Source organism: Balaenoptera acutorostrata, chromosome 4 (assembly GCF_949987535.1).
Source record: "Balaenoptera acutorostrata chromosome 4, mBalAcu1.1, whole genome shotgun sequence".
Taxonomy (NCBI): domain Eukaryota; kingdom Metazoa; phylum Chordata; class Mammalia; order Artiodactyla; family Balaenopteridae; genus Balaenoptera; species Balaenoptera acutorostrata.
This window is the reverse complement of record NC_080067.1, coordinates 12524810-12549972: the sequence shown is the minus strand read 5'-3', so window position 1 is coordinate 12549972 and position 25163 is coordinate 12524810. Positions and strand designations below refer to the sequence as shown.

The following is a 25163-nucleotide window of genomic DNA, read 5'->3' as shown; positions in this document are numbered from 1 at the left end:
CCCATACTTGATCCACAGAGGTGCGACTCAGGCAGCTGTGTTGGTGTGGGGTGACCCGATCTCTCAGCAGAGCAGATTGCATCAGGGATGGACACCTGAGCCGATCAGAAACCCAGAACTGGGGTCCTGAGGGCAGTGCGTCTCCCCGTCTTAGTGGTGAGCACGGACAGGGCTGCAGGCTGGTCATCTTCTATGTTGTTCACTGAGGAGCAAGGGACATGGGAAGGGGGGGTGGGGGCTTTCCTGAGAGTTATCTCTGTTTCTGCCCATCTTTTATTCTCCCACGTATAAGAGATGGAGAAATCAGCACTCCCCTGAATTCCTCTCTGGGAGACCACTGTGTTTGCCTTCCTGAGCCATCTGGGTGAGAGGGGGAGGCTCGGAGGGAATAAGCGGTAACTGAAGCTTTTAGCTAAATTTCTAGGCACAAATGTATAGAGAAAGGAAGGTATGGTGTCTGACAAAGACTGAGAGGGAAGAAACAGAGTGAGAGTGAGCATCGTGTGGTTTAAGAGAAGAGAGAAAAAGAAAAGACCCTGTGATGAAATTCCACATATAAGCAAGTTTTAAAAAATGGTACAAATGAACTTATTTACAAAACAGAAGTAGAGTTACAGATGTGGAAAACAGACTTATAATTACCAAGGGGTAGGAGGGATAAATTGGGAGATTGGGATTTACATATACACATTACTGTATATAAAATAGATAACTAATAAGAACCTACTGTATAGCACAGGGAACTCTACTCAATACTCTGTAATGACCTATATGGGAAAAGAATCTAAAAAAGAGTGGATATATGTATATGTATAACTGATTCACTTTGCTGTACACCTGAAACTAACAACATTGTAAGGCAACTATACTCCAATAAAAATTAATTAAAAAAAGAAAAGACCCTGTGATAGTCGGGTGGCAGAAAAGGGACAGGTGGTGGGGACATAAATGGGGACATTTTGTGAATGGGGACCTGCAAACACAGTCTTGACTCTTGATTCTTGTCCACCAGAAGACACAATTAGCCTGAATTATTAACGTCTTTTAATAGGTGTCTGGGCAATATTTCCAGTGAATCATGCCATCGCTTCATCTGGACTGTGATGAGGGACCAGGAAACCAAATCCAGAGAGCATGGATCAGTCCATCTGATAGGGGCAAAGTAATTTCTTATTGCCAACTATCAGGGTCCAGGAAAAAAAAGTCACAGAAGGCTTGACCTAGAAGAAATCTTAGAAGCCAATCTCATCATTTCATAGATGAGGAAAGTGAGCCCAGAGTGGGGAGGAATACAGATGCCTCCAGTTTAAACTTTGCCTCCTGCACTGTTGGTGGGAATGTAAACTGATACAGCCACTATGGAGAACAGTATGGAGGTTCCTTAAAAAACTAAAAATAGAACTACCATATGACCCAGCAATCCCACTACTGGGCATATACCCTGAGAAAACCATAATTCAAAAAGAGTCATGTACCACAATGTTCATTGCAGCTCTATTTACAATAGCTAGGACATGGAAACAACTTAAGTGTCCATCAACAGATGAATGGATAAAGAACATGTGGCACATATATACAATGGAATATTACTTAGCCATAAAAAGAAATGAAATTGAGTTATTTGTAGTGAGGTGGATGGACCTAGAGTCTGTCATACAGAGTGAAGTATGTCAGAAAGAGAAAAACAAATACCGTATGCTAACACATATATATGGAATAAAAAAAAATGGTACTAATGAACCTATTGGCAGGGCAGGAATAAAGGCGCAGACATAGAGAATGGACTTGAGGACACAAGGGATGGAAGGGGAAGCTTGGGTGAAGTGAGAGTAGCATCGACATATATACACTACCAAACGTAAAATAGATAGATAGTGGGAAGCAGCAACATAGCACAGGGAGATCAGTTCCATGCTTTGCGACGACCTAGAGGGGTGGGAAAAGGAGGGTGGGAGGGAGACGCAAGAGGGAGGAGATATGGGGATATATGTACACATATAGCTGATTCACTTTGTTGTAAACAGAAACTAACACAGTACTGTGAAGCATTTATACTCCAATAAAGGTGTATTAAAAAAACAAAACAAAACAAAACAAAACTTTGCTCTCCCCACATAAGACCTACCTTCCACCCTCTGCCTGAGCTACTTTGACTGTAGTTTTGCATCAGGGGGTTCTAACTTGATTTGGAACAGTGTTATCACCATGTCACCCAGAGATTGCTGCCCTTTGTTCACTAGTTTGTGTTCTGCATGTCTACCATGTGGCAACCTCCCCCCTTCTGGCAGTGGCACTAGTTGATAACTTAGGCTTCACATTTAACTGTGTATCAACATGTTGGTGTCAACCTAAAGCCATACTTTCCACTCATTGATTCTAGTGCGTCTTTTTTTTTTTTTTTTTTTCTGGGAGAGACCTCAGGGGGTCTGTGCTCTCCACTCCCCTTCCCCCAAGTAATCTCCTAATCAATAAAGTTCGGCAGATGTGGTCTTAGAGATCACTCATCCTACCACACGTCATTGGAGCAACTGTAATTAGCATATTACAGAAAAATTCCCCAAGATGAATGTGGGTTGGGGATTTAAAATAAAAGGGTCCTATGGGTCACTTTTCTTATTGCTGACTTTCTTGTGGATTCAAAGATACACCAGCTTGGATGATCCACAGATGGGTAATATGAGCCTTCAGTACATCATTCTGGATGATACCCTGCTCTTTACTTTCTCCACATCATGGGGCTCCATGAATTGGTGCATTCAAAAAAGATACCATTAACACTCTTTAGACAATTCTCTATTAACAAAGGAAATCCTTTTAAAAATAAAAGGGCAGGGTGCTCAGAGTGCTAAAGTTTCCCATTAACCCTCTCTCCCCCCAATTTCAGCTCTGTTTCATCACTAGAATAATCTGTAATGTCAACTATTACACCTAATGTTTCTCTCGCCTGCAACGTTAAACAGCAGAGTAAAGGGAAGAAAATAAGGCTAGCTATAAAGGGGACATTTCTTCTACATATATTAGAAAGGGAGACCCAGCCCACATTAGAATTCTTCACGGGCAGCAAATAAAGTTTCACCAGAATTAAGAGGTAATTGCCCAACAAATTTAAAGGAAAAACCCTACGGACAAAACAGAGCTGAGATTGAAGTTTTTCCAATCAAAAATGGTCTTCTATTCCAGAAGGATGACCAGCTCATCACTCGGCTTCAGACCATCATGAAAAATTTCCAAGATGGTGGTCACACAACCCATTTGCTCAGAAACATAGGGAAATGAGTCCACGTTTTCAGAGCAGCTGCTTCTGAGACCTGCCACACGTGTCTACACAGGTTCCAAATTTCAGTTGGATTCTACTGAACTCTCAGATGAATCAAGATACAGAAAAGTCACAATGGTTATGAAAAGAAAGAGGGGTTTTGTGATATGGCCTCCAAATAAAAATTTATTGTGTCATTAAAATTTTGAGCTCTGTTCTTAAAGTACTAATAAATGACAGTTTAAGAGCAAGTGAAGAGAATGGATAGAAGAAAGAAACAGAGGGAAATGGAGAAGTAGTAACATCATCTCTCTTCTGCAGTGTCAGGTATTGGCTTCTCATCAACTTGTTTTGAGACCTTCTAGACAACCCTGCATAGCTCCACCCTCTAATAGGTGAGGTCTTTTGGTTTTCTACTTACTCTTGTGTCCTCAGAGCCTAGGATGGCACCTGGTATATATGAGCTGCTCACTTAACATCTGTTGGATGAATGAACCTTGGGACCAAGTCTGACTTCTGTCTGCAACTCTAACTCTTTTCCTACCCAAGGGATGTTGGGGCCAACACTGCTCCAATCTGTGAGGGTCATTGTCAAGAATCTGAACCTTCATTGGTACTCTTTTTTTTTTTTTTTTTTTGAAAGAATTGGGGGAGGCTTCCTAGAGGAGGTAATGATTGAGGTAAGGTCTTATTTATTTATTTATTTATTTATTTTTGGCTGTGTTGGGTCTTTGTTTCTGTGCGAGGGCTTTCTCTAGTTGCGGCGAGCGGGGGCCACTCTTCATCGCGGTGCGCGGGCATCTCACTATCGTGGCCTCTCTTGTTGTGGAGCACAGGCTCCAGACGCGCAGGCTCAGTAATTGTGGCTCACGGGCCTAGTTGCTCCGCGGCATGTGGGATCTTCCCAGACCTAGGGCTCGAACCCATGTCCCCTGCATTGGCAGGCAGATTCTCAACCACTGCGCCACCAGGGAAGCCCCATTGGTGCTCTTTTGAGATAAATTCCTTCAAGAAAGGAACAAGCAGTCTCTAGGTGATGTGGGTAGAATCTCTAAGTGGGACTGTTAACACTCCAAAGTTTAAAAGAAAAACTCAACAAAATATCTTTTCTAAAGTTATACGCTATGCACATACCTTTGAGAGGGTAGGGGGAATTGCGTCTGTTTAAATTTGTATCGCAAGTACCATCAATCATTTGTGTCAGGATATTAAGCTGTCTCCTATTTTGTGACTGAGTAAAGCCAAGGGACAATGGGCGCTCCCAATAAACAGAGGGAATTAGGAGGACTCTGTGTGTAACCAAATCCACTTACAGAATCTTTGAGCCGCTGCCTCTCAAAGCAGCTTCATTAGCATAGGCTGGCCCCAGTCTTCTAATTTATGTGCATTTTCTTTTCTGAGCCTCATAGATCAGGCTGCTCATTTGCATAATTCTGAGTTAGTTTCAATGATGCTAATAGCAGTTTCAGCTTCTTTACAACCCAGACTTTAGTACAGTTAAACAGATTTTATTTCACCGTCAAGAAACTGATAACAATAATAATTAAAGCAAGAGCTACCATTCTTGAGTGTTTGCTATGTCCTAGGCACTGGTGCATGGAGTTACATCATTTCTTCTTCACACCAATGCTAGGAAACAAGCACTGCTTTCTGCATTTTACAGAGGAGTACTATATTTCAATTCTGGTCTGCTTAGTTTAGCACTTTCACAGAAAATTAGGGAGCTGGAGAGGGTCTCAAAAAAGCCACTTAATCCTAGTTCTCCAGGAAAGACAGAAGTCATCCTTGCCAGGTGAGTGACCGCCCCTACAAAAGGCCTTCAGAGAAAGGTGGTGTCTTGACCACCTACATTTAGCCATCTGGCCCATGGCAACGTTAGTCAATCTTGCCTTCAGAAAGCTCTTACTCAAATCTAAACTGGAGTTTCCACTGCTATGTTTCCCAGTTTCTCTAATAAGAGATTTTGCTAACTTGGAGTTGGCTGGCTAGTTTTCTCCAGTAATAATCCTCCACACACCTGAAGGCAGTGACTCGGCCACTTCTCACTTTCCTTTCTCTATATGAATTAATTTTTAAATGCTTGTCCTCCTGGTTCAGGTTGCATTTTCCAATACCCTTTGCAGATGCATGGGGTCCCTCCTCATGGCTTCCCCATGAATGGAGAACAAAAAAGCATGTTGGGTGGACACAGGTGACCAGAAGGACACTCTGCCAGGTCCAGCAGGTGTTTTGTAAGGAACCCCTGCCACTGAGGCTCTACTGATAGAGTGTTTTAAAGGTCGCCATGATCCCAGGTGGTATATTTAGAAATGCTACACAGTAAGAATTTTTTTTAAATTAATTAATTAATTATTGGTTGCGTTGGGTCTTTGTTGCTGTGCGTGGGCTTTCTCTAGTTGCAGCGAGCAGGGGCTACTCTTTGCTGCGGTGCATGGGCTTCTCATTGCTATGGCTTGTCTTTGTTGCGGAGCATGGGCTCTAGGCGCGCTGGCTTCAGTAGTTGTGGTGCACGGGCTTAGTTGCTCCATGGCATGTGGGATCTTTCGGAACCAGGGCTCGAACCCATGTCCCCTGCATTGGCAGGTGGATTCTTAACCACTGTGCCACCTGGGATGTCCCCACAGTAAGATTTTTGTTTTTTTTTATAAATTTATTTATTTATTTATTTTTGGCTGTGTTGGGTCTTCGCTTCTGCGTGAGGGCCTTCTCCAGTTGCAGCAAGCGGGGGCCACTCCTCATCGCGGTGTGCGGGCCTCCCACCATCTTGGCCTCTCTTGTTGCGGAGCACAGGCTCCAGATGCGCAGGCTCAGCAGTTGTGGCTCACGGGCCCAGTCACTCCACGGCATGTGGGATCCTCCCAGACCAGGGCTAGAACCTGTGTCCCCTGCATTAGCAGGCAGACTCTCAACCACTGCACCACCAGGGAAGTCCCCCCCCCCCCCCAACACAGTAAGATTTTAATCTTCAACCTAAGAAGCTATAACTGGAATGGCTTTTCCTTTATAAAGTGTGGATAGTTCCATGATTGGTGAAGTTATAAAATCAGTCCTTTGGCTTCCATTCCATGACCACATCAGTGACATCCACGAATATTTACTGGCTACCCAGATTTAATATCTTCACATCCGGAGCCAACTCAGAGAGTCCCTTGGAGAAGCACTAGAATAGAGGCCTGGATTCAAGCCCTGACATTGCCACTTGTCAGCTGTGTGAACCTGGGCATAGGGTCCACTTCTCCAGACTCAGTGTTCTTACCCGTACAACAGGAATAACAGTGAGTCCCATCTCATACACACTGCTTGTGGGAACTAAACAGGATGATGCATGTCAAGGGCTTGGCATGTTCCTGGTACATACCATAATAATAAACACTTAGTACAGCTCCATGCTTTCTTGTAAATGCCCCTGAATACAGGCAAAAAAGAGACAGAAGAGTTATGAGGCAGCTTGCCTTTCTTACCGCAAATGAGCGCTTGATGGCGGGCACCTGGCTGAAGGCGATCACCACCGGGATAATGTCCAGGGCACTGAACTCCAGGCCGGCCGTCGTGATGGTCTGGGCATCCGCAGATGGGCCGCCACTGAAGAACGTGGCGATTCTTCTGGTATGAGCCCCTGGGAGCATCCGCTTGAAGACATTCCTGGAGACAAACCTCATGGCCTTGCCAATGTCCCTGCTGGATGCGGACCGCTCGTAAGGAAGGGCCTCGATCTCTCTGAGGAGTCTGTCCTTCCTGTAGGCGTCGGAGAAGCGGATGAGGAGCCTGGCGTGGGAGTCGTAGGTGAGCACGGCCACACGCGCGCCCGCAGGGCAGTGGTCCTCCCGGACCCGGAGACCACCCAGTAGGGAGGTCATCATCTCCTTCATCCGTGCGAACTCTGGCTCCGTGACACCCCGGGACTGGTCCAGCGCGAACACCAGCTCCGTGGGATGCACAGGGCACCGCGGGGCTCCTAAAAGGCCAGAACATGTGCCTTACCACGAGAACACTCGCTTAAAAAGGAAAAAGAGATATGCACATAGAAGGCGAAGTAATTTTAGATGTTAAATATTAAAATATGGAAACACAATCATTAAATATAAATAACTTAAATAGTAAAACAAACACTTAAATATTTAAATCTTTAATAATTAAAATGGTATTCTAAAAACTGACTTTGATCTTTTAAATAAAGCAAAAGATGAACTCATTTATGAGACAGAAACAGACTCACAGACAGAAAACCAACTTATGTTACCAAAGGGGGTGGGGTGGGGATATATTAGGAGTTTGGGATTAGCAGATACACGATATTATATATAGAATAGATAAACAACAAGGTCCTACTGTATAGCACAGGGCACTATTTTCAATATCCTGTAATAAACCATAATGGAAAAGAATCTGAAAAAGAGTATGTGGGTGTGTGTGTGTTAGTTTCTGTTGTACACCAGAAACTAACACAACATTGTAAATCAACTATACTTCAATTAAAAACAAATACAAAAAAGTCTATAATTCAATTTGAGTTTTAATGAAATTTGTAAGTTCATTACTAAAACTCCTAAATAATAAAGAGCTCATGGACATGCCCTTTTACCTACAGAGATTGGATCCATGGTTCTTTGGAACTTTGTTAAATAAACTAAAACATACATTCTTTACTTAATGAGGAAATTTAACAGGGGTTAAAAAGGGATGGATGTGAAAGGTCTGTTGATAATTTCAGACAGATTAGGATTTACCCTCTCTGTGACTCAGTTTGCTCATCTGTAAAATGACAGTCCTAACTGCACCCACTGCCTAGGCCTGTGTTGGGGATTAAGTGAATCAACACAGGTAAAGAAAGCACTTAGGACCACAGTGCCTGGTACACAGCAGGTGCTCAATTAATGTTCGCCATTACTGTTATTATTACAGACTTACTTACTCATTGTGAGAGAGAACAGCTATATTACTTAAAAGAATGAGGAAACCTTCAACTGATAAATTTTTATTTAACAGTTAGAAATGCAAGTTTAACCAATAAATATGCCTTATTACTTAGAGAAACTCTGAATTAGGATTGTTAAACACGAATGTAAGTGTTAAGATTTATTCATTGATCCCAATTCACTCATTCTAATCCCAGTATCCTGCACTTATCACAGTCGGAGATTTATATATGTCTAATTATCTGATTAATGCTTGCCTCTCCCACTACTTTATGAAGTGTGGAGACAGGGATGATCTCTCTCTTGACTGACAGATTCTTAGTCCCTGCCATATAGCTGGGATCTCATAAATGTTGAATGAAAAAGAACCAAACAAAGGACAGTTCTTTGCAACAGGTACAGGAAGAACAGAACTTTCTGGATGGGTGAGATGCCTGGTGCGCTCTCCTTGGAGTGGGCTATCTCCTCTCATTCAGAGGCCAGCAACTCAGCTCTTTCCAGGCGAGCTCAGGACTCAGACCCACCGGGACTGGCTAGGTTGGCCAGGCTGGCCCAGGAGGGCTCCCCCTCTCAACTGGACCTCATCACCTTAGTGCTAGATTATCATCTCCTCTGGTCCTAGACTCTGACCTTCACAGGCAAAAGGACCAGTAAGAATAAATGTTCAAACCCAATCAAACTGTGTATCTCAGTGGAGACAGGACAGGATTTATTAGCCTCTGAGTCTAATTTAGTGGGCTGAGCAGATATTACAAAAATCAAGGTCACATCAATTTTACAATAAAAAATGGGTAAAATTATGACCAAACATGACAGTGGTCTGCTAGCTCTTTGTTTGGGCTGCTATTTCACATGGGAACAATAGCAGTGATAACAGCAATGCAGCTTCAGCTGTAATTTAGAGGTAAAGGGAAAAAAAGATATAAGCACTGACTGTTACCAAGTTTTCAGGAAAAAATACACCTAAGGGCTAACTCAGCTTGTTGCCAGGACCCCGAGGATCTTGAGGAAGGCTGGGCTGGACTGTGGAGACACCGAGGAGGCCCCCCCTCAGACGTGGACCCCCACATGGAGACCCAACTTACTGACCAGAGCAGGTGACAATGAGTAATGAGGAAGGCAAACCCAACACCCACCACGTGACTACCACCCAGCAGTGGCGGCCCATCCAGGCCGCTGCCATGTTTGCCTGGAATAGCTCCACGTGGCCCCCTCCCCACAACACTAGTCCTCTGGCTTTTATGCTTCTCTTCCCTACAATCCACTCTCCCACAGTGGCCCAAATAAGTTTTAAAAAATTGTTCATCAGTTCACGTTTATACCTTCAATACTTTTAATAAGCTCTTTAATACCCTTCCCTTCCAATCTGAATAAAATCTAGCCTCCTGATTATAACCTACAAAACTTAGTGCGATCTGGTCCCACTTCCTTCTCCATTTTTGTACATGCCATGTCCCCCTCCTCACCGTGTCTCAGTCACACTGGGCTTCCGTCAGCGGCTAGAAAACACCTGGGTCTGTTTTGTACCATGGCCTTTGCACTTGCAGGATTCCCTGCCTGGATCTTGCAAAGCTGGCTTCTTTTTATTCTTCATCCAAACTTCAATGTCATTGTCTCAAAGAGGAGCCCTCCATTCAAAGGCATTTCTCCCCTCCCCTAGTGTCATTTTGTGACAGGACCTTCCATTTTTTATCTCTTTCACAGCAACTAAAGTACTCTGTAATTCTTTCCTTTGTTTACTTGGATCCCTCCACTAAAATGGAAGCTTCTGAAGACAGGAATTATGTCCATCTTATTCAGCCCTCTGTCCCCAGTGTCTGGGACAGAGACTAGAACATAACAGGCTTCCAAAACACATTTGTTGAATGAGTGAACAAGCAATCAGAGGGCATGGATTGATGGATTTATACAAAAGGTATAAGGGTATAAAATATAAGAGGGTGATGATGGGTTTATACAGAAACATCATGTAATAAGCTTTTGTAATATTCCTGAAAGCTGGCCCAGAAAGATATTAAGCCAACTTGGTAATTAACATCAGCCAAGAGCTCCACAGATTTTAGCACTATCTGAGCTGCACATGCAGCTTATTTGCTATCTGATCATCCCTACCTTTGTTCCACACACTTCTGCCCTTTGCATCTTGATCCCTAACCACCAGACTACAGAGACAGGATGACAAATGGAGAGAGAAAATGGAGGGAGGGAGAAATGTTTTTGAAATTACAAAAAAATCTATTGGTAAGGTAAATGGCAATGTTAGTCATTAAAATATAAATAATTAAAAAACCAAACCACTTGGTTGGCAAAGAGCTGTGAGACTCAGCTTAAACTCAGGTGATTTATTGGAGGCAGAGCTGTGCTACCAGTATGAGGCAGCAAAGAAGTCCAGATAAAATTTGTATCATTTGGCAGGCAGCACATTGTTCTAACTCATCTTTCCAGATGTACCACATTTTGGAGCTTGATTATAATATGCTGTAAATAAAGATTACTCACCATGTCTGCCAGCTGGGGAAGAAGAACAAAGGAGGTTAGGTTATTATTTGGTAGGGGAACAGTGTTCTGTATTGTGTAAGAAATCATGGCAGCCAAGGCTCCGCCTTGTGAGCTTTTTGTAGATGACTCAAAAACCAAGGCAACAAATAGGGTTTGGAGAAATGCAGACAGATCCAACATGTTGGTAAAAGCACAGGTCTTTCCCCAGGGAACGGGATGGGAGAAATAGGAGGGTCATAAATCAGTGGCGTGCAGCCAGCTGTCAGAGGGAAAGGATTTCTGCCTGGGAGGGAACATTATGTTGCAGAGAGGTGCACTGAATTTGGAAAGTTAAAAGGTCCTAACCGCTCTTTACTCTAGATTTCCCCCATGTAGATATCTATAGCCATCAATTACATATATGTATACATATATGTAATATGTGTGTGTGTATATATATATAAACATCAGAGATGGATTTACTCTTAAGTAAATGAAGCTTAAACTTTAGGACCGTACTGTCCAATATGAAAGCCACTAGCCTCATGTGACTATTTACATTTGAATCAATTAAAATTAAATGAGGGACTTCCCTCATGGTCCAGTGGTTAAGAATCTGTCTTGCAATGCAGGGGACACCGGTTCGATCCCTGGTTGGGGAACTAAGATCCCACATGCTGCAGGGCAACTAAGCTTGCGTGCCGCAACTACTGAGCCTGTGCGCCACAACTAGAGAGCCTGCGTGCTGCAACTACAGAGCCCACATGCTCTGGAGCCTGTGAACCACAACTAGAGAGAAGCCCGTGCACTGCAACGAGAGATCCTGTATCCTGCAACTAAGACACGACGCATCCAAAATAAAAAAATTTAAAAAAAAGAAATAAATTCAGCTTCTCAGTTACATTAACCATCTATCAAGACTCAAAGTCCCATGAGGCTAGTGGCTACATATTGAACAGTGTGGTGGATACTTCCATCATTGCAGAAAGTTCTGGACAGCACTGCTCTCGACCTCTCACCCACGGGGCCCCTTGCAAGGCCTTGAGAAGGGCCCTAGCCACATGTTCACATGATCATGTGATTTTATAATAGACAGAAGTCAGTGGTTGTGATTTCCTTTCTTGTCCTAAAGGACACTTTTGAAGTAGTTTTGTACCTACTTTTGGATTTACAATTTTGTATTGAACCCCTCAAATTTTAAAAGATCAGGCCTCATCATACTTGGATTTATCCTTGAGTCATCGTAGTTCACATGGCTCCCATGTCAGAAAGCCCACTCTGCTAATCCAGCCCCAGAGCGACCAGTCTTCACGACCCAATGCACAGATTTTGATTCCCACATACGGATGGTTCCATTCTGCTACAAAAAGGCAGAGTTAAGATCAGCACTGCATTCAAAGCTTTGAAAAGTCTGTGTCTTTGAGACTGATGCTCTCTACAGAAATGGGCTCTAATTTGTCTAACTTCTCCCTTCAAATACACTTTCATTTTAGAAAATTGAGAGATTTCCAAAAAGCCTGGAGGGAACTGTGACATTCTTTTGAGTCCTAGTGTTTATCTGGGAAGTTGTTATGCATTTGTAGGTGAACATTAAATAGCCGACTCTCTCCTCATCTTGTCCATGGCGTTCTTTTGATGCTGCTAACACGTATTTTGATAGAAGATGCTGCTATAAGGGTCTCAAAGCAAATTCAAAAGAGCATTTGCCAAATCAAAATGCCTTTTTGCTTTTAAAATTTTGAGAGTAAAGAAAATACAGGCAGAATGAATAATTTTAAAAGCAAATGAGTCTAACTCAAGGTAGTCAAGCACACCTTCTCAGGGAAGGAGTAACAAATGATAAACAGAAGTCAGGGCTCCCACCCACTAGGACACCCCCTTGGTATGGCTGGCTCTTTTACACCAGCTGAATTCAACACTTAGTTATTGTCAGGGGTTAATCATTTTAAAAAGTTTAATGTGACTCCCCACTGATTGATTTCACCATCAGGGGAGTTCTGACCTTGTGTCTCCATTTTCCCCTGATTAAAAGCACCAGATATAGCCTGACTTAGTGCTTGGAAACATTTCAGTAGACATGTTGGCAGCCAGAGAGGGAGTCAATAGTCACCAGTGTATGCTGCCTCAAAATATACACAGTGACATCTCTAATTTTAAGAAATTGGCTGGTAAATTGTCTCAATTTTGAGTGCAGAATTTGCTGCTTTTCCTCTATGAATGCTGACACCCCGGGTGATCATTCTAAGTGGGGTACTTACGACTGTGGTCCTGTACATGCTGGATGAGCTCACATGTCTGCTCAAAAATAAAACAGAAAGAATTAACTAACAGACTGCCAGGTCCTAGAGTTGAGAAATAAATAAGTGTCACAGGGCGCTCAGGCACCTTTGGAGTTAGCAGATACGTACGGAGAAGGAAGGCAATCCTTTGGCCCCTTTCACACCCTAGGGAAACAAAAAGAGTGTGGTTTCAGGGCTTTGGACACACACATCAGGAGCCAGAATGTGCATCAACGTTACTCTAAGAAAAAAAAAAAAAAACTTCTTAACGTTTTTATTCTAAGTTCAAAGGAGAAAAGAATTCATGTAGGATACTCATCACCTAATTAACAATAACATTCTAAGGGGAAGAAACTGTAAGCAGTGAGTGTCCAATGGCCACTTTCCCCCAGCTGCATCTCTGGATGATAAGGGTTGTCCAGAAGCTAAGGATGACACTGGCAGGGAGACTCTGGAGCAGGTCCTCAGCCTAGAACTAAATAAGCCTGAACCATCCCCTGTGCCTGCCCCTCCTTAAGGCAGAGGTACAGAGTTCCCCAAATGCTTTGCCTTGGCCACTGGGCAGCCGCTGAGCAGAACCTAAATCTATTCCCGTCACTGGTTGGATGACAAAAGGACCAGACTCAAACTGAACTTCTGGAAAGGTTATCCCCATTGTCTTCCCAAAATGACTAGATATATCTCTGGGTTGGGGATAGAAAGAACAAAGTGGAATTGGTTTGAATTTCATGTGTTCGGTCTCATCTTTGGAACAGGAAGAGTCTGGCTGCTCTCACACAGAGACAGGGAAAAATGCGATGGCGCCCCACCCAAACTCCCGAAGAAAATAAGTTCCATGTGAATGCAGCGTTGGTAACATACTTATTAATTTCCTCTCACTTTCTTTCATTCACTGATCACTTACTGACTGTGAGAAAAGGGCAAGGATTGGCCAGAGAAATAAAATTCACTGATCATTGAGAAATCTCATTCTAGATGAAATGAGAAATCCCTTTTCATTTCCTCCCTCAATTCCTCCCACCACCCAAGAAATGGCAACTGATATTTAATCGGCATTTTTTCCCCTCCTCTCTCTGAGCACATTAAAGGTGGAAAAATAGTGAAAATTGTTGCCAAGCTGCAAAGACTGAAAGCACACATATTTGGATAATGAAGACTTCGGACACTGACTTTTTATTTGGAAAAGGAGCTGATGTGATTTATGGGTTTTCAATTTACCTTGCGTCCAGGAGGTCCCAGCTCCCCAGGGGATCCCGGTTCTCCTGGAAGCCCAGCAGACACCTCAAAGCAGAATTTATTTACTTTAGAATTATACATACATGTTTGTGTGTTTGTGGGTGTGGGTGTTTTACATTTCAAAAGCAATACACTTTCATTTTAGAAAATTGAGAGATTTCCAAAAGGCACACAGAAGGAAAAACATCCTCAGCAACCTCCTCTCCCCCAAATAATCCTTGTTGACATTTTGGTGTCTTTTCCTCTGCTCTTTTATTTGTTTATCCTTTTGGTATTAATCTATACATATTTTAATATATTTTTATACTTTTTCCTGTTGCCTTTTAAACTAAATATACATCTTGGGGCATTTTCATGTTACTAATATTCTTTCACAAAAATCACCTTTCATGGCTGCCATAGTACTCTATTACATGGATATACCATGATTTATTTAATCAGTCCATTATGGTTGGCATTTAAGTTTGCTGTTGTTGTAATAAGCATGCCACTGTAAAGTCATATGTGCAATTCTGATTATTTCCTTAGGGAACATTGTTAGAACTAGAATTGCTGGGTCAAGGGAGAAATTTTAATCTAAATAAATTTTTATCTCAACTTATCTAAATTTAGTAGGTGACTAAACTGAAAAACAAACACATGAACAAAACCCCAGAAAAATAAAAATTTAAATATAAAAACCTTTGAAGAACTAAAACAAGAAAATATTTAGCAGTTGGCTGGAAACATTTGTAGTAAAATGGGGAATAACAGCAGTAAATAAAAACAACATTTGTTGACTACTTACTTTATTCATGTGCATTCAACAGTATAATTTATCATAAAGAAAGCTAGAATTTAGTTTAAGAATTAGGAAAATATTCCTTTGTTCATTCACAATGTCATGTTTTTTATAAGACTAAAAAACAAAGTTGTCTAAAATCAACTTAATTTGTAAAAGCATTGCCTATGGAACAGCAAATAATTACTGATATCCTTTGGGTCTTCCAATGATATTTACAGCATGCTGGGTTGAGTAAAAAAAACAAAACAAAACAACAACCTTACTGATCATATTTTATTTAGAAGATATAGATTAACCTCCAGGGCAAAAAAAGGCAGGTTGAACATTGGCATTTACTTTTGCTCCCTCCAATGTCTTACTAAAATAATAGTAAGCAGATTTTTTTAAAAGGCAAAAATATGACAAGCATGGGGAGAATGAGAAAGGAGACAATAGCCATCAAACTTCAGATGCTGGAAAGCAGAAGTACCAGTGTTAAATGACTCAGAGCTGAAAAAGCTAAAGCCTAGGCCAGCAGCAGGGAAAGCCAAGAATCTGTGTGTTTTATAACACACTGTCAGAAGGTACCTCCAGAAGTGGAGGTAAAGGAGAGAGGCTTAATAAGGCAGATTGGTTGAAGATCATTTTAGGAATCCCCAAGCCTCCTCCCCATTCTCTACCATTGGGTGAATGTCCCTTCTTCCTCCTCAGTGACAGAGGTAAAACCGAGGTGTCTGCACTAGGAAACCCCAGACAGAGCTGAGGGCCAGTGGTACCATCCAGAAAATAAGGTGATCAAATGAAGGTGTGGAATAGATGTGAGACCCCTAGAAAGCTGGGGTTCCCAGAAAGCTGGCAGCCAGAACTTCACCCTCAGGCAGGAGATTGAAAGAATCTTCTCAGGGGAATCTGACTAGATTTGAGAAGAAAGACCCAAACATGCTGATATCAGACGTTTGCTAAGTATCAACTCAGCCAGATCACTCTTCAGTGACACTTGTAGTTGACGAGCCCCACGCATCTCCTCGGGGTTTCCAATCAGAATTTTTGTCCTCAACTCTTCAATAGAGAGAGTTAGCCCATTCCCCGGAAACATGAGAAATAGAAAGCAGGACAGAAAAAAAAAACACGGCCGAGAACAGACTATGTTGGGCAAAGAAGACTCCAAAAATACTAATTTATATCCTCAGGGAGATGAGATATTTCAACCATGAAACAAGAGCAGTATAGTATAAAAAAGGAATATTCTGAGGCAAAAAAATGAGTGCTTGAAAATTAAACTATGAGAGAAGCATTGTAAGATAAAGTCAAAGAAATCTCCCAGAAAGTAGAGCAAAAAGACAACTTGCAGAGAAATAGGAGCTAAGTGGCAGAGGGATTGCCAGGTTTTCCTAACAAACCTTGTGAAATTAGTTGACTCTCTAAACCAGTGGTCCTTAACTGGGGGGTGGGGGTATTTTGTGTCCCTCAACCCCGACTCCTGTGGGGACATTTGGTAATGTCTGGAGACATTTTTGGCTGTCATAATGGTGGGGGACAGGCGGATGATGCTGATCTAGTGGGTAGAGGCCAGCGATGCTGCTAAACATCCTGCAACGCACGGAGCAGCCCCACAGCAATTATCCAGCACAAATGTCAGCAGTGCTGTGGCTGAGGAACCCTGCCTTGAAGTATGTGCATGTGTGTCAGCTGATAAAAAGTATAAATGCATACAAACATACCTGTATACCCAAAATAAGATAGGTTAAAAATCATGGCAAATTTAAAAAAAAATGCTTCAGTTGGGGGAAAAAGGTGAAGACCTAGAAAACTGAAACTAGGAATGTAATCATTCCAAGAGAACTAAAGAGACACTCAAAGCTTTATCACTAAAACCTTCCAATGGGAACTTCTGATCTTTCAAAGGGAAAACCTGGAAGTTTTCAGTGTCTAAACTTCAAATTCAAAAATACTCACAGCGATGTAGAGAAAGCAGCATGGCAGGTGAAATAAGCAAGTTAAAAAACAGTGATGAAGGGCTTCCCTGGTGGCGCAGTGGTTAAGAATCCACCTGCCAATGCAGGGGACACGGGTTCAAGCCCTGGTCTGGGAAGATCTCACATGCCATGGAGCAACTAAGCCTGTGCGCCACAACTACTGAGCCCATGTGCCAAAACTACTGAGCCTGCACTCTAGAGCCCATGAGCCAAAACTACTGAGCCCGTGTCCCTAGAGCCTGTGCTCTGCAACAAGAGAAGCCACCACAATGAGAAGCCTGCACACCGCAACAAAGACCCAACGTAGCCAAAAATAAATAAAAATAAAAAGTAAATTTATATTAAAAAAAAACAGTGATGAATTGTCCAATGTGGGAAAAAAATTCAAGTAACCAAAGGCCAAGACAAAAAGATGATATATTAATTCCCCATTAGTTTATTGCTTTTTAAAAATGATTAATGTGCCATTGGGCAGCAAGGGAACCCAAGAAACTGCTGACCGTGTTTCCATGCCTCCAATGTTCACGGGTAAACTACCTCATTAACAAGCAGAGGGAAAAGATCCAGAAATCTGGATTAATTTGAAAGTCTTTTCAAATTATCTTTCTTTTATCGGTCTTCTTCTTCTTCTTCTTCTTCTTTTTTTTTTTTTTTGAGAACAAAAATGTTAAAGGATAGTCATCCAAAAACATGTATGAAGAAAAGCATTATAGCCAGGAAATAGTCCTCTTGGGAAAAGCAGGATGGAGGGAAAGAAGTTTCTTTATTTTGTACCCCTAAAAACCACATAAATAATCTCTTCATATAAAGTTTTTGTTATACTTTTCAGGAAAAAAACAGATCAGAGTAAAACTAACTATGGTGACAAAACTGGAAAACCACCTCAAGTAACAGTTTTTATCAGACTTTGTGTTTTTCTTGTCCAGCAACTGACATGGTATCAAGATCAGTTTGCCTGATCAGTGCTGTTCTGAAGAAAAGAGATAAAAATGGCCTCAGGAGATAATTGTCATAAGATTTGCCTTTTATAAAGCCACCATCTCAGTTTTGCAGCTTATGATATATAAAGAGTCAGCAAAGGCAAAATCCATTCTTAGCACATGAGAACCCAAGGCAAGCTCGGGATGCTGATGCTTCTGAGGGTGCCGGAGGTGGGTGTTTATTCTGAGTGGTCCAAAGCATTAAGCAATGTCTAGGTCCTCCAGGGAATAAAAAGGACACATTCATTACAGTACATTATTTTACATAATAAACGGAAACTTTCTCCTAGAGCTCAAGAGATACTTTCTTGAGCTAAATTGGGAGAGGACCACCTCATTAAAGTAGTTTAACGAGACCTTAACAGGGGAGACAAGATGCCAGTGGGCATTAAATTACACGAGATCTGCCGGGGGGGATGGGATTAAACTGGACATATTTTGTGGTGCAAAAACAGTTTTGACCACAAGGATTCCTTAAGAAACAACACACAACTTATTTCCAGTGTTAAGAATGGTACCTTGTCAGCCAGATCAGGTGAACTTGGTCACTACGAGCCTTATTGCTGGCAATGAAGGATGAGTAAAATATCCATTTCCCTTCCCCAAGTTTGCCTTAACAAAAACCACACGTTTTACAAGTCTTTGGGACCAAATGACAACTCAAATGACTGTAAAAGCATGAAAAAGGAGTTCCCTGGTGGCGCCGTGGTTAAGAGTCTGCCTGCCAATGCAGGGCACACGGGTTCAAGCCCTGGTCCGGGAAGATCCCACATGCTGCGGAGCAACTAAGCCCGTGCGCCACAACTACTGAGCCTGCGCTCTAGAGCCTGCGTGCCACAACTACTGAAGCCTACACGCCTAGAGCCCGTGCTCTGCAACAAGAGAAGCCACCACAATGAGAAGCCCGCGCACCGCAACAAAGAGTAGACCCCGCTCGCCGCAACTAGAGAAAGCCCGTGCACAGCAATGAAGACCCAACACAGCCAAAAATAATAAAATAAATAAATAAATAAACAAAAAAGGCCTTCCCAAAGTAGCTGAGGCTGTAAGGCTTTGCAGCCTGAGAAACTTACTGTCTTGCCTCTAGTGCCCTTGGGTCCAGTTTCTCCTGGACCACCAGGGTCCCCAACCTCACCCTAAATAAATTCAGAGAAATAAAATAAAATGGTTAGTAAAATCAAAGGGATATATCTCTTTGTATTTTTATACTGATTCCAACACGAAGACATTTTTCACATATATTTTTATCTTTAATCGTCTTCTTTGAAGAGTCTTCCCCCCAATAACCTCTCATTTTTAAATTCTCAACACAGTACACTGGAGCCTCACTGTTTTATTTCTCTGTCTCTCCAGCCAGAACACAGCCTCCTTGGAGATATGAACTGTGCTTTTCATTTTGTCCCCTGATCCAATCACAGGACCTAGCATTTACTGAGCTCAGTCAATCTTTCCAGCAGAAGTGAAAGCCTTAAGGTAGAGGACAGCATCGCTAACTTATTATCTGAAGGTGCCTTATAAACATGTTGGGAGAACTGAGGCAGGTGAGATCAGGTAATTTTGGTTTTCCTTACATTTTACTTCCCTTTGAGCAAAGAGGAAAATGCATATGGTAGAGGGGAAGGAGTACACGTGAGGAGAAAAATAAGGATGATTTCTTCCTTTCCTTATGAATTAAAAACGAGAAATGAAATATTATTTTTAAAAGTCTGCTTCTTCCTTCTCCCCTTTCCCCATAAAGTTTTCTTTTTATTCATTTATAATTAACTATCCTTCTATTATCCTATAATACATTTCATAAGCCCAGGAGTATCTCTGATTGATCCCTAGTTAGTATGAAGTACACGGTACCTTAGGTCCAATTTCTCCAGGGAATCCTTCTTGCCCCTATAATCGACAGTGGAGAAAATTAATATATGCACATATCACCAGGGTAGGCTTATATTGACTTAAATTTTGCCTGCTGCCTTATTTAGTTTAAGTGCCTCTGAACCAAGGAAGGGCCAGAACAATTGAAAATGAAACTGTATGGCACGATTTGAGAAACTTACTCCAATTTCTAAATTAAACTATTTACTGGTCTCACCAAAATATCATGACAACCTAAGACAAATGGGTAAATGCACACATCTGAGGAATTACACACCAGCTCTCTTTCAAATGTAGACATTAGACAGGATAGCTGGTCATCTGGCCATGTGTTTCTGAAACAGTCTTCTTAAATGGATTTCAATTTTGGGGAAGAAATTGGGGAAGCCTGCCGTCTAAATTTGATCATTTGTTGTCTGGTCCTCTGTTTACCTTCTTTGGCCACAGACTATAGTTGAAGAGGTATGATAATCCTCATTTGATTAAAAACATATTTTATTTAAGATAAAGTTTATTTTCTGATCATTAAAAGTAAGATCTCCTCAAATATATTTAAAATATAAAAGGATAGAAAGAAGAAAAATCACCCAAATCTCACTTCCCAGAACTGTTACTGTAAATATTTTGTCATATTTTCTTTAATCTTTCTAAATGCATTTCTAAAATGCATTTTAGCACAATTGGGATCAATGTTTTTTCTTGTTACATTCTGATTTTTACTTGACATTGTCACAGAAGTTCTATACAATTATGTATGAACATTTACATTCATTTTAAAGAGTGGCTAATATTTCAATGCTATAAGCTACTTAATAGTTCCATTTTTAACAAATATTAAGGTTGTTTTCAGTTATTCTCTATTCTAATGAAAATTTCACTGGAAATCCTTCATTCATTAGGGTTTTTTTTTTAAAAGAAATTTTAGCTGTTTGGGGTTTGTTTATTCTTCCAGACAGCCTCTTGCATCATTCCCATTGGGATTTCATTTAGAATTGCATTGATCCTTTATAATGTTTTAGACTTTCCAACAAGAACTTGGTATGTCTCCATTTATTGAAAGTTTTTACCTCAGTAATTTTTGTCATAGATCTTGAACATTTTTGTAGAAAGGATGTTCTTAACTATATTATGTTTTTGTGGATGTTATTATGATTTCTAAGTGGTTATTGTTGGTATAGAGCAATCACTGCTTTTGATAAATTTATCTTACTTCCAGACATTTAAATATTCAGTGACAATAGAAAGTTATAATTCTGATATAAAGTTACGAGGTTTAATTTTGAAGTTACTGCTTGGCCCAATGCATTTGGAAAGGCCCTGTAAAACTTCTCACTAATGATTAGAGTAAACATAGTCAGAGGACAAATTTTGGAATGCCTCCCTAAGGCTCTAGATTAGATGTACTGTTCAAGCTGGAAGCAGTCAGGCCCTGGCTGCGCATCTCTGCAATGAACAGAAAATTAATTTCAGGTTTCACTTGTTGCCTGGCCCTTATGTTTAAGTTGTTTTCTCTTTTTCTACCATATTCCCCACAAGATATCAGCAAATAAATGATCAAAATCTATCTATAAAGGTCCAAGTCTACCTTATTCACTACCTTCTTTTTTCTCTTAAATGTAGCCATAAAGAGCAACAGAAAATAAATGGAAAATGACCAGCTTTCAGTCGATGTGTCTTACCTTTGTTCCTTTACTTCCAACACTACCATAACCTGGGTTGCCATCATCACCCTGTAAACAAAGCAATTATTTACAAGCATCCCCTACTGCAGACAGAGACAGGCTTATTCACAAGAGAACTAGACAACCAGTTTTTTGGTTTGATTAGGAAAAATTAGGCAGCAGGATTCTCCCTCTGGGGCAGCCCACTGACATAGTGGCACTAAAGGAAACTCTCAATAACAGGCACAGACAATGCGCTGTCCCTTAACCTCACTTGTCTCATTACGTTATGAGGATTAAATGAGAAAATTTCAGGTGTATAATAATCTTAAAAAAGAAGGTAGAAGTGTTATCTCTCTTGGATAACATTTGTATTTTAATACCTTAGCTCTAAACCATTTTCAGTTTTCTGGATAAAAGTAAGATCTCCTAAATGTCTGGGCACTGGTTACTGTTGGATCCTTGTAGAGGTCTTAGTGAGAAGCCCCAAGCACTGGGGGACGGGTGGGCTCAGTTTCCCATGAACGGGTTTGGATGAGAGGAAAGAATGCAAGAAAGGTTATGGGGTTGTTAAACACAAGTTTTGTCCATTTTATCATTTGGTTTCAAGAGCATCCCAGCCAGGATGCTTGGTACCTGGGAAGTTGCTACCTTGGAAAAGCTGGTAAAGATGAGGATGAAATCTCAATCACTAGAAAGCTCTACAGCTAGATTGGGATGTTATCTTCAACACGCTCTTCAGAGAACCACACCTAATATCTATTGAACTAAAAGGATTCCAAGAGCCAGATCAAAAGTAGGAATAAAACACAAACCCGCAAGCCTCGAGGACCCCGAAGGCCAATGGGTCCCTTTTCTCCCACATCGCCAGGTTCTCCCTGTCAAACAGAACAATGAAATGTGTCCTTATTAGGTTGCTTCTGTAAAGGAAATTAGAAATGATGGCACTAAGACAAGAATTTTCAACTGCATCCATGTGTATCACAGTGACAGTGAGTTAGTGGCCAGGACTGTGTCTGTAAGCAATACAAGAGGAACTGCTGTTGTTGGTGAGTGAAGTCTCCTCCATTGATAAATGAAGCCCCAGCAAGTCTGACGTATTGTTTAGTGCAAGTTGCCATCTTAGCAGCTCAGTGCTATGAGCCGCACCCTTGGAAATGTCTTACCATGAGTCAAAGAGGAGGCTCTGTACTGTCTTAAAAAATTAACAAAACAGTTTTCCATGATGATCCATGCAAATCTTCTGGCTGCTGCAGAAACAGAGGCCTATTAATCTACTTTTAATCAAGATAGCCAAGGTAGCACGACATCCCTGGCAATAGTTTCTGACTTCTGACTAATAGAACACCTACGGTGGGTTATAAATCAATCTCAGTATTACGGTGAGGAAATCCAGCTACTTGGGAAAGTTAACATAGGTTTACAAAAGAAGGTTAACTCCTCTTCTTAAAAAAAAAAAAGCTTTTAAAGTTTAGATTTTAAATGTACAAAATGTTGTGAAGACAGTACAGAGAGTTCTTATACATTCCACATTTAGCCGCCTCTATTGTTAATATCACATTAGTTACATTAGTAGGAACATTTGTCACAACAAATACATGGATATTAACTCATTAACTAAAGCCCATATTTTATTCAGATTTCCTTAGCTTTTACCACTTAATCTCCTTTTCCTGTTCCAGGACCCCATGTCTCTGTAGGCTCCTCTAGACTGGGACAGTTTATCTGGTTTTCTGGTTTCTGATGACCTTGACAGTTTTGAGAAGTATTGATCGGATATTTTGTAGAATGTCCCTCAGTTGGAGTTTGCCTGATGTTGTGCTCATGATCATGCTGTGTTTTATGAGTTTGTGGAGAAAAGACCACAGAGGTGAATTGCCCTTTTTATCACATTGTATCAAGATTATATCCTATCAACATGGCTGGCACTATTGATGGTAACCTTGACCATCTGGCTGAGGGAGGCTTGGCTAAGTTTCTCCACTGTCTAGTTATTCCCCCTGCCCTTTCCACAAAGCTCTCTCTGGGAGAAAGAGTGTGGAAGGGTGCCCAGCCCATGCTGAAGGAGTGGGAGTGGTTTACTCATTGTTAAGGACAGAATGACATCACAGTATGTGTGAGGAGTCCAAATGAACAAATGTCCACCAGCATTGACTGACCCTGGGGGGCGGGCGGTGGGAAGAGAATAGGGTTCCATGGAAGGGAGGCAGAAGATCATCTGCCCTGAAGCCTTTCTTTCAGGGCGGTGTCCCCCACAGTGTGCTCTGGGGGCCACCTGCCTCCCAATTACCTGGGGTCCACGGGCAAAAGGAAATACCAGGACCCCATCGGTATCAGTCTCTGGTGGTGGAGCCCAAGGATATGCCTTTATAATAAGCTTCTCAGCGGATTCTTATGCACACTGAAATTTGAGAACATCTGCTTTAAGGTAGGAAGACAAGGGAAGCCATGAGGCTTGTCCAGGGTCAAACAAACACTTTATTATTGGTTACAGCCAGGTGTTGAGCTCAGTATTAATTGCTGGGTTGCTTGCCTCCCTGGGAACTTGAGCTTAATGGAGTAAGGCAGGAGTAAGTGCCTGGGGCTCATCTCAGTTAATTATGAGTGTAAAAGACTTGGTCTACCTTGGGGCTGCCCAAAGGGTTTGGGTTTGCTTTGAGGGCACTTACCCCCCAAATTCTTGCCCCTCCCATTCAAAAGTCCCTCTTATTAATAATGATATTCTTTGGCACAACTACCCTGCTCCTGTCTATCTCCTTCCACACTTCTTTCTACACGCTCAGCTACATCCCCCTCTAGGGTCCCTCCATCCCTGTCTTGGTCCCTTCCAACACACCCCATGGAGTGCCTTCATTTCACATGAAAACCTTCCCTATACACCCATGATGTCTGTACACACACATCTTCACTGTAAGATAAACTGTGTTCTTACCAGTGACACCACTTCCCCTGCAGCCCTCTCCAGGGCAAGAAGGCAGCAATGTATCTGTTCCAAACTTTCCTTTCCAGACCATTATTGCTATGCCACATGCTCTAGTAATCCCTTCCTTTTGGAGCTGATTATCCTTGTCATCCATGGATCGCATTTCATCCTGCAATCAGCTGTCTTTGTAACACTCGGCTGTTGGCTCCATCATGTCCTCCCTTCTTAGCAGTTCTCCATTCCAATGCTCGCCCCTCTTCTTATGCCCTCAAGAAATTTCTCCATTAATTATCTACACTTTCTCACATCTTCAACTTCCTCTTTTCTCTCTGTTTTTCTTTTCTCTGTTTATAAAAGTAAACTACAACCTCTTCTATCATTGAAAGCGAATAAATAGCCTGCTCCAATCTGTTCTAGACCTTGCCAGTACTAGCAGTTAATGTCCCACCTCACCCCCAAAGCCTAGTTTCTCCAAAGAGTAGTTTACAGCCCAGCATCCATTTCCTCCTCATGAACACATTGTTCAGTCCTCTTCAGCCAGTCAATTGCTACGTTTTGGAATCTATTCTTTGGCTCATTTAGCCACCAGATGTGGTGGCTTCTCCAGTCCTCTCTTTCTTACTTGCTCAGTGCCAGCTGAGACTCCTGACCTCCCTTTCTAGGACTCTCCTTCTCAGCATCCAGTGTATTTTTCTGCTTCTTTCCCATCCTCCACTTACCCTTCTTACAAATGGTCATCACCAAGAGTCCTTTTAAACTCCAAATGATTCTGAAACCTCCATCTCCAACCAGTCCTAGACCCTCTCCTCTATTCCCCAAACCAAGCATT

At 41.7% G+C, this 25163-nt stretch overlaps 1 protein-coding gene across 1 annotated transcript in view; it reads right to left on the bottom strand.

Moving 5' to 3' along the window:
* The window catches only part of COL6A6 (collagen type VI alpha 6 chain), a 172983-nt gene that overhangs the window by 27567 nt on the left and 120253 nt on the right, over nt 1-25163 (bottom strand). The window contains exons 25-33 of the mRNA XM_007166983.2: nt 22227-22289; nt 21430-21480; nt 19733-19768; nt 18958-19020; nt 14148-14210; nt 13059-13094; nt 12909-12945; nt 10672-10683; nt 6718-7211 (exon numbers count right to left, since the gene is read on the bottom strand). Coding sequence (XP_007167045.2) covers nt 6718-7211; nt 10672-10683; nt 12909-12945; nt 13059-13094; nt 14148-14210; nt 18958-19020; nt 19733-19768; nt 21430-21480; nt 22227-22289 — 855 coding nt within the window. The remainder of the gene's footprint in view (nt 1-6717; nt 7212-10671; nt 10684-12908; nt 12946-13058; nt 13095-14147; nt 14211-18957; nt 19021-19732; nt 19769-21429; nt 21481-22226; nt 22290-25163) is intronic.